The sequence below is a fragment of the Helobdella robusta genome (assembly GCF_000326865.2).
Source record: "Helobdella robusta unplaced genomic scaffold HELROscaffold_8, whole genome shotgun sequence".
In the NCBI taxonomy this organism is placed as follows: Eukaryota; Metazoa; Annelida; class Clitellata; order Rhynchobdellida; family Glossiphoniidae; genus Helobdella; species Helobdella robusta.
Genome location: NW_008705459.1, coordinates 2,078,585 through 2,091,308, shown reverse-complemented (window position 1 = coordinate 2,091,308; position 12,724 = coordinate 2,078,585). Strand labels below are relative to the sequence as shown.

The 12,724-nt window shown below is 34.3% G+C and overlaps 1 protein-coding gene across 1 annotated transcript; it reads right to left on the bottom strand.

Moving 5' to 3' along the window:
• Nucleotides 1-541: 541 nt before the first annotated feature.
• Nucleotides 542-6,191, bottom strand: HELRODRAFT_136459 (hypothetical protein; the record flags this gene model as incomplete). Its single annotated transcript, XM_009032081.1, has 3 exons — nucleotides 542-637; nucleotides 5,830-5,883; nucleotides 6,126-6,191. Coding segments are annotated over 3 exons (216 nt in total), but the record flags the coding sequence as incomplete, so codon positions are not given.
• Nucleotides 6,192-12,724: the final 6,533 nt, after the last annotated feature.

Genomic DNA, 12,724 nt, shown 5'->3' with positions numbered 1-12,724 from the left:
AACTACAGTGTTGTTATAGGAAGGGGCCAAAGTGTGACTGACATAAGAAAAAATTGAATTGCTACTGGGCACAGCTGTTGTGTTAATGACATGAGTGACTGCTGTGTTGATGACATGAGGAAATGTTGGGATGCTGGTATAGTTACTGCTGTTGATCAGAGTTAACTGTACGTTGTTGCCACCATTGATAATATTTTTGGCCAGTTTGGCTTGCATCAAAAGCATCTTCTCAGGAATGTTTCTGCTCTCTGATGATTATTTTACAACTGATTAGACAATATTATATGAGCGAAAAAAATGAAACCATTTTCATTTTGGAAATTTTTCAATAAAAGGCAATACTTGTCATTGAACGGTGCGAAAAGTGTGAATTATGATCAACTTATAAAAACAAGGTAATTAACCATCATTTAAAGCGTGAGATTTCTTGTTGAAGACTTTTGCTATTGCATTGTTCACCTGAGTAATGATAAGGATTTATTTTATCATCATCATCATCAGATCTTCATTCCATCATCAAAACCACCACCACCACCATCATAACCTCAATCCTTCTGCCTTCAACAAAGACTCCATTCAACTTCAACCTGGCCATCTCAGCATCTTTCGCATTGGCAAACGTTGCAAATCCAAATCCCTGGTACGTTGTGATGAAGATGGTGATGATGATGATGACGGTGATAAAGATGGCGATGATGATGACGGTGATGAAGATGGTGATGATGGAAATGACGACGACGATGATGAAAAAGCATATAAGAGGATTGACGCATACTACAAAACTAATCTTAAACTTCCCTTCTCCTACTCATCATCACAATCATCATCGTAATGAACAAAATCGACAGCAACAATGCAGCATCAAGTGGTTTATCAAGCAGTTAAACAGGTAATCAGATGATGCCACGTCAAATGTGAATTGTAAATGTCAAATAGTAATTATCTTATCAACTAAAAATTTCAGTAACAACTAATCAACCATAAACCCAAAGCCAATTGAAAAGCTACAGGACCAAATGAATTCATTGCTTCAACCAGTCAGTGAAAATAAAACAACAAAAACACACGTTTAGACGACATTTTCCCCGAGATCGGGGGTTGCCGTTTGGCTACCTATGATGAAACCGAAATACCCCTCGACGCCATTCACATCTGTCACTCGCCTCAGTATCACGCAACCCCGCTTACACTTTGTCCTTCTCCACCTGCTCTCTCCATCCCAGTCGCGGACGACCTCTTCCTATCACTCCTTCAACCTTGAACTCCAACACTCGCCTAATCCCGACCCTTTCATCCCTTCTTAACACATGTCCATACCACCGCAATCTCGATCTCCTTATCAATGTCACAATGTCCTCATTCAGTCCCATCCTCGACATCAGCTCTGTACTACTCCTCCTATCCTTCACTTTCACCCCACACATCATCCTCACCATAGCTCTTTCAGCCCTCTGCAGTACACTTTCATCCTCTCTCCTCAACACCCAAGTTTCACCACCATATACCATCGCTGCTCTCACACGAGCTTTATATACCCTCCTTTTCATTTTCACTGACCATTTCTTTCCACACAATACCCCACCAAGTTCCCTAAATTTCATCCATCCCACACGAACTCTAGTCGTAACAGCGTTCAAACATTCTCCATCCGCGTTCAGCTTAACCCCTAAATAAACAAAGCTTTCCACTCTTTCAATACCACCACTCAACCCCGTCCATGAGTCCGTCCTATTAATCACCCCATGAACACACTTCTTACATTTGAACGTGCCTTCCACCTTTTTCAGTGCCCCCCTCACACCACGACATCTCTTATGCACCCACTTCTGACATCCTATACACAATACCGAGTTAGCCTTCACTCTCCTGTCACATACCCCACAGGGGTCTATTTTACTTATCACTTGCTCCCCACCTTCCCCACTCACCATTACCTTCGTCTTACCAATATTAACTTTTAACCCTTTCTTTTCAATAACACTTTTCCATCTGTCAAATTTTAACTGCAATTCTTCCATGCTATCAGCCATCAAGACTAAATCATCTGCATACAAAATCTCAAATAACAACCCCTCCATTATGTTTCCACACACAACATCCATCACAATTGCAAACAAAAACGGTGATAACACTGATCCTTGATGCACTCCTACCTTAACACTGAAAGCGTCCGACATCCCCCTTCCGACCCTCAGCTTTGTCTTCACCCCTTCATACAGCTGCATCACAGCTTTAACAAGTCTCTCATTCACTCCTTTCTTCCTCAGCGCCCTTTCAATGACCTTCCTCGGTACTCGATCAAAAGCCTTTTCTAGATCCACAAAACACATGTACAATCTTCGTTTCTTCTTTCTATAATTCTCCTGCAGCATTCTCACTATGAACAACGCATCCACCGTTCACCTACCAGGCATAAACCCACACTGCATTTAATTAACTATCACCATATTTCTCAACCTTCTCTCAAGCACCCTCTCCACTACCTTCATTCCATGCTCTAGCAATTTCACCTATATGACCCACAATCTCTCACATCTCCTTTGTCCTTATACAACGGCACCAACACACTCTGTCGCCAATCCTCAGGTATACCTTCATCATCAAACATACTGTTAGCAATTCTCATCATAACTTCAATTCCTATCACCCCACTCGCCTTTATATGTTCTGCCGCCACTTCCGAAACCCCTGTCGCCTTACCTAGTTTCATTTCTCTAACTGCTTTCTCTACTTCCTCCATCGTCACCTTCTCTATGGGTCCGTGTGTGACCGCGGATTCCACATCTTTATCCCACTCATTTTCTTCATTCATCAACCTTTCCATATGGGCTTTCCACACCTGAGCTTTTTCCTTCTCATCTATGCACAACTTGTCAGATCCATCCCAAACATATCCATTCCCTATAACATCTTTCCCATCCCTCATTGACTGCTTTGCTACTTTGAACATTTTCCTCGAACTCACATCAAATTCCATTTCCCTCATTAACCTATCTGATGCTTTCGTCATTGCAGTTGCCACTGCCCGTTTTGCAACCTTCTTAGCCTTCCTGTGCTCAAACTCCGCTTCCCCCGTCATGTCCCTTCTCCACACCCTAAACCTCTCCTTCTTGACCTCCAAAACCTTTCTTATATCTCCATTCCACCACCACGTCTCACCATGCCTACATTTTCCTTTCGTTCATCCACATACTTTATCTGCCGTAGTCAACACACAGTCCCTATATCTCTCCCAAACATCTCCATCCTTACCACTCTCCCAACTTTCAGCCACCTTCACTTCAAATGCCTTCCTCACCTCTGCATCCTGTAACTTCCATGTCTTTCTCTTTGCCACAAACTTATCCTTCTTCCTCCTCCCCATTTCTTTTGATGCCACATCCATCACAACCATACTATGCTGCAACATACCAGGTACCAGTGAAAATAAATAGAAGATTTATAATAAATTTTATCAACTAATTAACTAACTAACATTCAGATTAATATCATGTGAAAACATTGAGTGAAACATCATTTGAGCAATGGAATTTCAATAATGTATTTAAACATAAACACAGACTCACTGTTTATATATCAAGCATGGTATAGTGTGCATATACTGTAAGTACATATTAAAACGTGCTGGTGACCGTAGAGACATTTGAACATGCAAAAACGTAAATTTGCTTGCAGGACGTGAAAATGTTTGGCATATAATACTGGACTGACATGATTAACTTGTTTAGGTGCGTGAGAAGTATAAAGCAATAAAAGTTATGCAACATAAAAAAAACAAAATTGGTTAACTTTACCATTAAGAAATGAAAAAAAAAATGTTAGATAATACTTATGTTCTATTCAATTAACATCTTACATGAACCAATTACATTCAACAGTCATTCAACACCACAAATGAAGAAAAGTTTGAGATGGATGAAAGTTAAAAAAATATTTAAAACTGCAAATGTTGTAGAAATCTTCGTTTTCTCAATTCCACTATCACCTACTATCACAAAATCATTCCACCACCTGCATGCTCATTATCCTCCTCCTCTTCCTTCACCAACAGGGCAGACAGTCTGTGATTTTAACAATCACTAGTATCTATTAATATTTGTTCATGTCCTTTGGTGTGTGTGTTTGTCTGTCTGTCTCTATATGTGTTTGTTTATATGAACCTGTGTGTGTCTATGTGTGTGTAAGTCTGCACGTATATGCATCCGTTTGTACTGGTTTGTGTGTGCTCGCGAAAGCCCATTTATAAGTGTTAGCATTGAAGTGTTTATCACTTTGGAGTGTTTATAAGAATTTGCACATGCACTTACTCACAGGCTTTAAGCCAAGACAATCAAAGCATCACATGGAATTCCATGCATTAATGAACAATAATAATTCATGCGTGGTCAGTAACGAACAAGTAACATGTTTAAGCCAGAAAATAAATATCAGAGCTTAGTATTAGTCATACAAATTATAAGGTGTAAAATAATAAGTGAAATCATAAATGTTGTTGACGAGGCTTCACATATATGCCAGACTTTGAATATGAATGTATTTTTTTCATATAGATTTGCCTTTAACTTTTTCCTGGGTGCAAAAAGTTTTCGTGCAACTACCAAGAAAGTACACAGTAAGTGTTCAAATGCAAAGCTAAGTGCAATACAAAATTCCCAATAACCATGCCTCCAATATGCAAACAAGAAGACAGATGAATCATGCATTTATATTAAACAATAATATAAATATCTAGAGATAAAAATAATTTTTTGATAATAGCAGACAAAAATGAATAGTTTCAAACATGTATAATATATGTGTGCTTATGAATTTGTGTGTTTGTCTGTATGTTTATGTATATGTGTATGTGCGTGCATACTAAACCTGCTGTAGACCTGTTTTGTGTTGCAAAAAACGTTATAAAATATTATTATAATTACCATAACATAATCGTTGTGAAGAAAACATTAAAATCATTCTACATATTATTCATCTGAAAAGAACATGGAGTAAATAAAATGTTTGATGTGTAAATATAACAACGAAAATATAATATGGCAGCATAAAAATGTAATTTATCATATTGAACAGTACCACATTGAAGCTATATTGAGCATGAGAGTAGGACGACCGTTGGATGCATTAGATTAGAAAGTGCTCTTCATCAATAGATGAAGAGACAATGTGCAATGCCCTTGTGAAATGCAGGTACACATAACCAAATTTTAGATTTTTCAATTAATGATGAAAGGAGCAGATTTCACACATCAGGACTGCGTGGATAATAAATAGGATAGTTTGAAATAACTTGCACTGTTAAATTGATAGAACGGGCAATAACTTGAACGCACCAATGAGATGACAACAACACAGTCTGTGTGAAGAAGGATGTACAATAGAATTTGCGACAAATGAATTGACAAGTGAATGAATGAGTGAATGAATGAATGAATGAATGAATGAATGAATGAATGAATGAATGAATGAAAGAAAGATTTTTCTCTTTACCCACATCCCTACATCCATTTTGCAGTACATTTTCAGCTTAATAGATCAAAGACATGACATGATGGATTAACTAAAGGAAATGAATAAATGAATGACTGAATGAATGAATGACTAAATGAATGAATGAATAAATGACTGAATGACTAGTGTCATCATGAATTAACGAACTTGTACAAGGAAATTAATAATAAAAGTTGATTAATTAATTGACTCAGATGAATAATGTTTCAACAAATTAACTGATATATATGGTAAATGAATTTCAAATACAATATAGACAATGAACTGGTCCAAATAGCGAAATGAACAGATGACTCAGTCACCCAACAGCAGAAATTTAACCTTGGAGCCTCTGTCATTTGAGATGATCTCTGCTTCCAATATGGGACCAAATTGCTGGAATTCACATAAATAAAATATATTTTTTAAATATTAATTTATAAGATATAACAATAAAGTATTTTAAAATTTCAAATAGTTTTTTGCACTGATAACAAATATTTAAATAATAATAATAATAAATCTTAATAAAGGTAACAAAAATAACAATGATTATGATAAAAATTAACATAAGGATGGTGTTGAAAATAGTGATAAATGATGAAAATGATGGGAATGATAATAAGGGTGATGACAACTTGCAACAAATTGATGAGATCAGTCTCGTTGTATCTGAATGGAATGTTGGAGACATGTAATCTTCTCTGTCTATGAACTGTTTGTGGTCCTGGTGGTGTGGCTGGTGTAGTTGCTGCTGCTGCTGCAACTGTTGCTGATGTTAGTGTTGTTACTGATGTTGACGGTGCTATAAATCCAGAGAGGCCATAGCAGTTCTGTGAATACTTATTCAAATTGAAGTTAGTTAAATAAATAGAAAATTATTTAACATACCACACACATAACTGATGTGTGGTAACAATTAGCCAAATTAACTTTGTTCATGTTAGTTCATTGTATAATTTTTAAACCTGAATCAAATTATTTATCATTAAACAACAAAACTTTCCAATTTCATCATCACTTCTTTCATTTTAGTCTCCAAACTTTCAAAAAAAAATTGCTACAATGATGCATTCCTTATTTTCTTTTAAGGAATTTTTTATTTTTAAACATAAAAAAAAAACTAATACAACTATGAGCAAATCATTCTGGACTATTTCCAAATGGAAATTAATGTTCTATTTTATTACCATTCTGATAAAGTCCCAACATCAAAGAAAGCACTAAAAAATGTGATGCTCTTTATACCACTGACAGACTTTAGCTGAGCCATAATAATAAAACTCATTATTCTAATGTGAAAATTACAATTAATGAAAACAAGTTTATTTAGAAATCTAATATGTAAAATATTAGCTTCTTTATTAAAAAACTTGTACTAACCAAATCATTAGCAGAAGATTTAGCTGATACAAGTCGATTCGATATACATTGCAACACTGGTGTACAAAGTTGGGTCCCAATACGACAGCCAACATTGCCATTGTTGTAGTAACGAAATTGGGAGGGCAATACCAAATGTGCAGCTGTTACTGGCAGTGCTTGATCAACTTCCAATGAGACATTTGATGTGTGATGAGATGGCATGGGCATGTGATCATGTGGAAAGTTCTAAAATAAAAATTTTATATAGAAGTTAAGTTTATATTAATTCATACAAAACAATAAAGAAAATATAAAATTGTATGGCGTATGGTAATTCGATTAGTTCTATATTTAAAACAGCTTCTTTTCTTTTTCAAAAACCTAAAAGAAGACTTTTTTTTTCAAGAAAATTAAATAAAAATTTTGAAATATGATGGATGTGGGCTTTTTGGCATGGGATAATGATGAATAAAGTCAAATAGAAAAAGCTATTGATAACAAATGCATGACAAAGAAAAAATGTAATTGTTTTATTTTATTAACAATTAATTATCTATTGTTCATGCATCAAGAAAATTGAATACATGTAAATATAAAAAATTAGAATTAAATAATCAATCAATTAATTTTAATACTTCCAACAAATTGTAATCTGAATCTTCATCTAATGATAATGAACAAAGTGATAAAAGCAAGTCTTCTAAATTATTCTTTCTGTTATTATAACTTTTTTGACCAGCCTCATAAACAGGATACATTTCATCAATTTTGTACAATTTTCAATAAGACAAAAAATTTCAAAAAAAAGAAAAAATTGAATATATTAATTTAATAAATTAATAATTTAATATTTACAAAAAAGAAAATAAAACCAAAAAAAAATTAAAAGACGTTACGCCAGACTACATATCGTCTGCGAAATTTAAAAATGAATAAACATCAAAGATAACTAATAATTTGATTAATTAATAAGCTGAAAATTTTTAATTTAATTAAGTTTGAAAAATAAAATAGAAACATACCTTGATTTGTGTCTCCAAAACGTACGAAACTTGTTCGTAATGACAATTTGAAATAATTCTCGGTGACTGGTAAAACATTATATATATTGTATATATATATGTATATAAATATATGTATATATATAATTACAATATGTATATAAAAATAATTAAAGGCCTAAATTGTTTTATTCTCGTTTGGAAATCATTGAATTATGAAAACTTATTTATTATTGAATAAATTTAAAATGATTTAAAAATTAATTTAAAAATTCAATTATAGTACTAAATCCACACAAATTAAATATTTATTATTAACTTAACGAAACTATTGGTAGTTTTAAAAAGTTAATAATTTATTTTTACATATATTTATATATATATATATATTATAAAAAAGTAAAAATTAAAAAGCGAAATGACATGATTTGAGAATTGCGCAATTACACTCAACTATCTACCAATTAATTTATTATTTTAAAATTTTTTCAATAAAAATTTGTAAGAACCGCTTATATTTAAATAAGTATAGCACGTGGTCCAAACGAGCAGACAACCACCTCAGCATAATGTGCACATTATCATGTTAACAATTCGTAACGTAAGTCGCCATCGTTATCATTATTACTCTTATTAATATTATTATCATTATTAATATTGTTATTATTATTATTGCAATAGCCTCATTAAATCTGCAATATCGTCATCGTACGCTGTTTACTGCGCAGAAATGTGACTTGAGTCAAATTTGAAACTAACGAACCCTAGTTGTACTCATTCTCTTTAGAGCTTCGTAGACTAAAATAATAATACTCTACGTATTTGATATTTTATTTTACTTTTATTTCATTCTACTTGACAATTTGTTTCATTTCATTGTCATTTTTATTATTTTATGGCCGAACAAAAGATTCTTCTCATCATTATTATCATTGCTATTGCTATTATCACAATTTTTATCACCTAGCCAACTTCCACGGCATGTTTATTTGAATGAATAGTTTGTAGCAGAGCATGAGACAGCAGACGAACGCCCCACCCACACTTGTTTGTACGCTGGTCGACTTATTTCCACCTACACAGCATGAATAAATTATTATTATTATTGTTATTATTATTTATTTTATTATTATTATTAATGCTTTGATGTTTCAAGACCGTCAATTCTGTTAATGAAATAAGCAAAGTAGATAAAAATTTTGAATAAATTTTTCCCACAGCTACAAATTTTTCAAAATTGTAAAAAGTGCATTAGATATAAAATCTCGACGTCAGACTGTTTTGAAAAAAATGCCAGCCAGCCATCCTCTTGAAAGTGCCCCCACCATCCTTCAAGTTACACCACTGAACCCAGTAGCGTAAAGACTATTCTCTGTGGTGTGGACAAACCCCTCATTTGCCCCTTAGCTGAAACTTATATATCATGGCGTCCTTATGCCAAAAATCATCGATTTATTTCTACTGTTTATCACGTTAAATTTTCAAGAATGTTCTTACTGATCAGTATTTTATTTCAACTCAATTTTATTTAACAGATGTACTTTCTTATGAGAGCCATAACCACTTGTTATATAATATATGGTCAATATCAATAGTCATATAATCAATATTCAATATTTCGTTTATGTTTCACTTGATTTTGGAATTCTGTTCAGAAAATCTAGTTTAAGTTTTTGATGTAGTAGGAATAAGTTTTTGATGTAGTAGGAACACTTGAACATGACCCTTCTTAAAAAGCGTGCCTGCCCTCTCTGCGCAACACATACATAAAATAGGTTGGAAATGTTGTAAGGAAGATCATTTCATTTATATAAAACTATTCAACAATGGTATTTACCGTTATTTACCGAAAAATTCATCCTATTATTTTTATTGCCAGCTAATTTTAATTATTTCATCGCGTGTACTTTTTTGAAAACAGATGCCTTGAAAATATGAGGATACAATGAAGCAGGCGACATCTTTTGATTCAATTATATGCAGCTGAGAAATGGCTGAAAAAATGCAAGTAAACTCCAAAAAATGAATCGTCTTTAACATTATTTATTTACACAGTCAGTACATTATTCTACGCCGTATCAATCAATCAATCAATCAATCAATCAATCAATCAATCAATCAATCAATCAATCAATCAATCAATCAATCAATCAATCAATCAATCGATCGATCGATCGATCGATCAAACAATCAATCAATCAATCAATCAATCAATCAATCAATCAATCAATCAATCAATCAATCAATCAAACAAACAACCAACCAATCAATTAACCAACCAACATTCTCAACTTGTTTGCATGGCTTGTAATTTTTACTTCCAAATAATTCCATATACTTAAGAAATGTTCAAATTATTGTTGAAGAAAAATATAACAATTTGACCTCAAGAAATTAAAGAATAAAACAAGTTTGGGTCTAACAAAATAGGCTCATCTCATCTATGGCGGTTAAATATTCAACCATTTCCTGATTGCATGGGAGAACAGAAATCATCTTCAAATTTGAGACGACAGACCACAACATTTCATCCCAGCCAGAGGCGTATTTACAAAAACTGTGGCCCTAGGCGCACGACCAATTTGGGGCCCTCTCGCCTATAAGACGATCAATGATCATAATACAGCAATAGTTAGAACATTCATACCCATGTATTATTTAACATGCATAGATACTACAGCTATAGATACTAGTTAGAAATTACAATTGTCAGTTTATTACAGTTATATAACTTTTTTCCTGCTCTTCAATTTCGCGAAGGAGTCAATGTGCGCATTAAAATCGTATTCTAATGTCTCCTTTGATTCAATGCATAAAATAGACAAATCTCCCAGCTTACATTAGCTGATGGAATTCCGCAAGTAATTCTTGACCCTTTTCAACACAGAAAATGACCGTTCTCCAGTTGCGTTTGATATAGGAATGGTGAGAAAGATTCTTAGAAGGGTTTCCACATTGGGAAATGTACATTGTAGTCCACCCACCACTATAAGCTGGTATATCTCTACCGCAGATTTTGCGCCTTCTTCCTTAGCGAAATGCAAAAACTGTTTGATTTCATCGCCAGCGGCATCAGATCTTTGTGTTCATGTCATCTACCTTGTCCTTGAAAAATAGACTGAACAAATCATGTATACCTTTGTATGCTTCGATTCTGTGATCAAGTTCCGTGATCAATTTATCAGAAATGGCGTTTACTGTGTTAACAATAAAATTATCACAACCAGTTAAAATAACTTCCGCTTCATTGCTTTCACCAGAAAACGGTTTTCGCTTTTTCTTGCGGCTCACTTCATCTTGATATTTACAGTCTTTCAGATCCTCGTTAATAAGTAATGCTGCTAGATTTTCAATACGAGTGAAATCGTTTCGGACTTCATTGTTAATAAAAAGCTTCAGTGATTCTAGATGATTTAAACCAGAATCAAGATATAAATTTGAATTTTGCAGAGATTTGCTGGTTGCATTCATCCGCTGTAAAATTGTATCCCAAAGAACAGTCATCAATGCAGTCTCAAAAAGATCCATTTTATTAGCAAGAGCATTAGCCTCATTTCTTACAAACGCCTTCTGATCACGATCTTCGGCTGCTTGAAGAAGAGCTTCCTGAATACCAATGTTGTTCTGATGCAATGCAAACACTGCATCCGCTCTAGCTGATCACCTTGTGTCCGATACTTTCTTTATGGTGCATCCACTTTTGACTAGATGACTTTTAAGTATGTTCCACCTGTGTGTGGATGATGAGAACAACACATAAACGTTTTGAATAAAGTCAAAGTATGATACTGCTGAAAGCGACGATTCTGCAGCCGAATTACCAACTAGATTTAAGCTATGGCTAGAGCAGGGAATGTAAACTGCATTGGGACTGTGTGCCTTGATTCGCGCCTGCAAGCCAGAGTATCTGCCAGACATGTTAGAAGCATTGTCGTAACTCTGTCCCCTGCATTTTGTGATATCTAACCCCCATTTCTTCAAAACGTCTAGTATCACTTGCTCCAGATTTTGAGCGTTATGAGCATAGATGTCAACAAAAGTTAAAAATCGTTCTTTAATTTCACCATCAATGAGAACATATCTGAGTATCACAGTTAACTGGTCCACGTGGCTAACATCAGGTGTTGAATCAACAATCAAAGAAAAATATATCGATTTCTTTACTTCTGAAATAAACTGATCTCTGACAGCATTGCCCATTATTTCAATAAATTCGTCACAAGTGGCATGTGACAAATAACTAACAGAACCACTTCCCTTGTTACCGTACCGCGCAATATGATTGCTAAGAAAGGGTCAAATTTTCACAAATAATTCAAGCAACTAGTAAAGTTGCCGTCATTGTTGTCATGACCACGAAAAGCCAAACTTTGAGAGGAAAGAAACTGTACAGTTGCTACAATCCTTCGTAGAACTTCTCTCCAGTATTGCCTTTCATCATCTGACTGTTTCGCCATTTGTTTGTCAATACGCCCGTTTGCGTTTAAGCGTTTAGCCAAAGTGCACATTGCTTGAACATGGCCATACGAATTTTCATGTTCAGAAATTTTCGCGGCAATATTTTTCCAATCTGAACACCCATTTGTTGAAAATTGACTAGCTTTATTTGGAAACAGTTTGCATACATAACAATAAACACTTCCACTAGTTTCACTGAACACTAACCATTCACGTCTTTCTTTTTGGCCATTCGCCTTGGTCAAGTAAAAGTTATATTCAGACAAATGACAAAAATATTGTCTACCACGATCTGTCATCAACATGCTAGCGCGTGAAAAGTCGCCAACATTTTTTGGTTTGAAATCCAAAACATAATTACGCATGGTTTCTGTCAAATTCGCTGGCCACATAGCAATATCTGTCAAAATTTC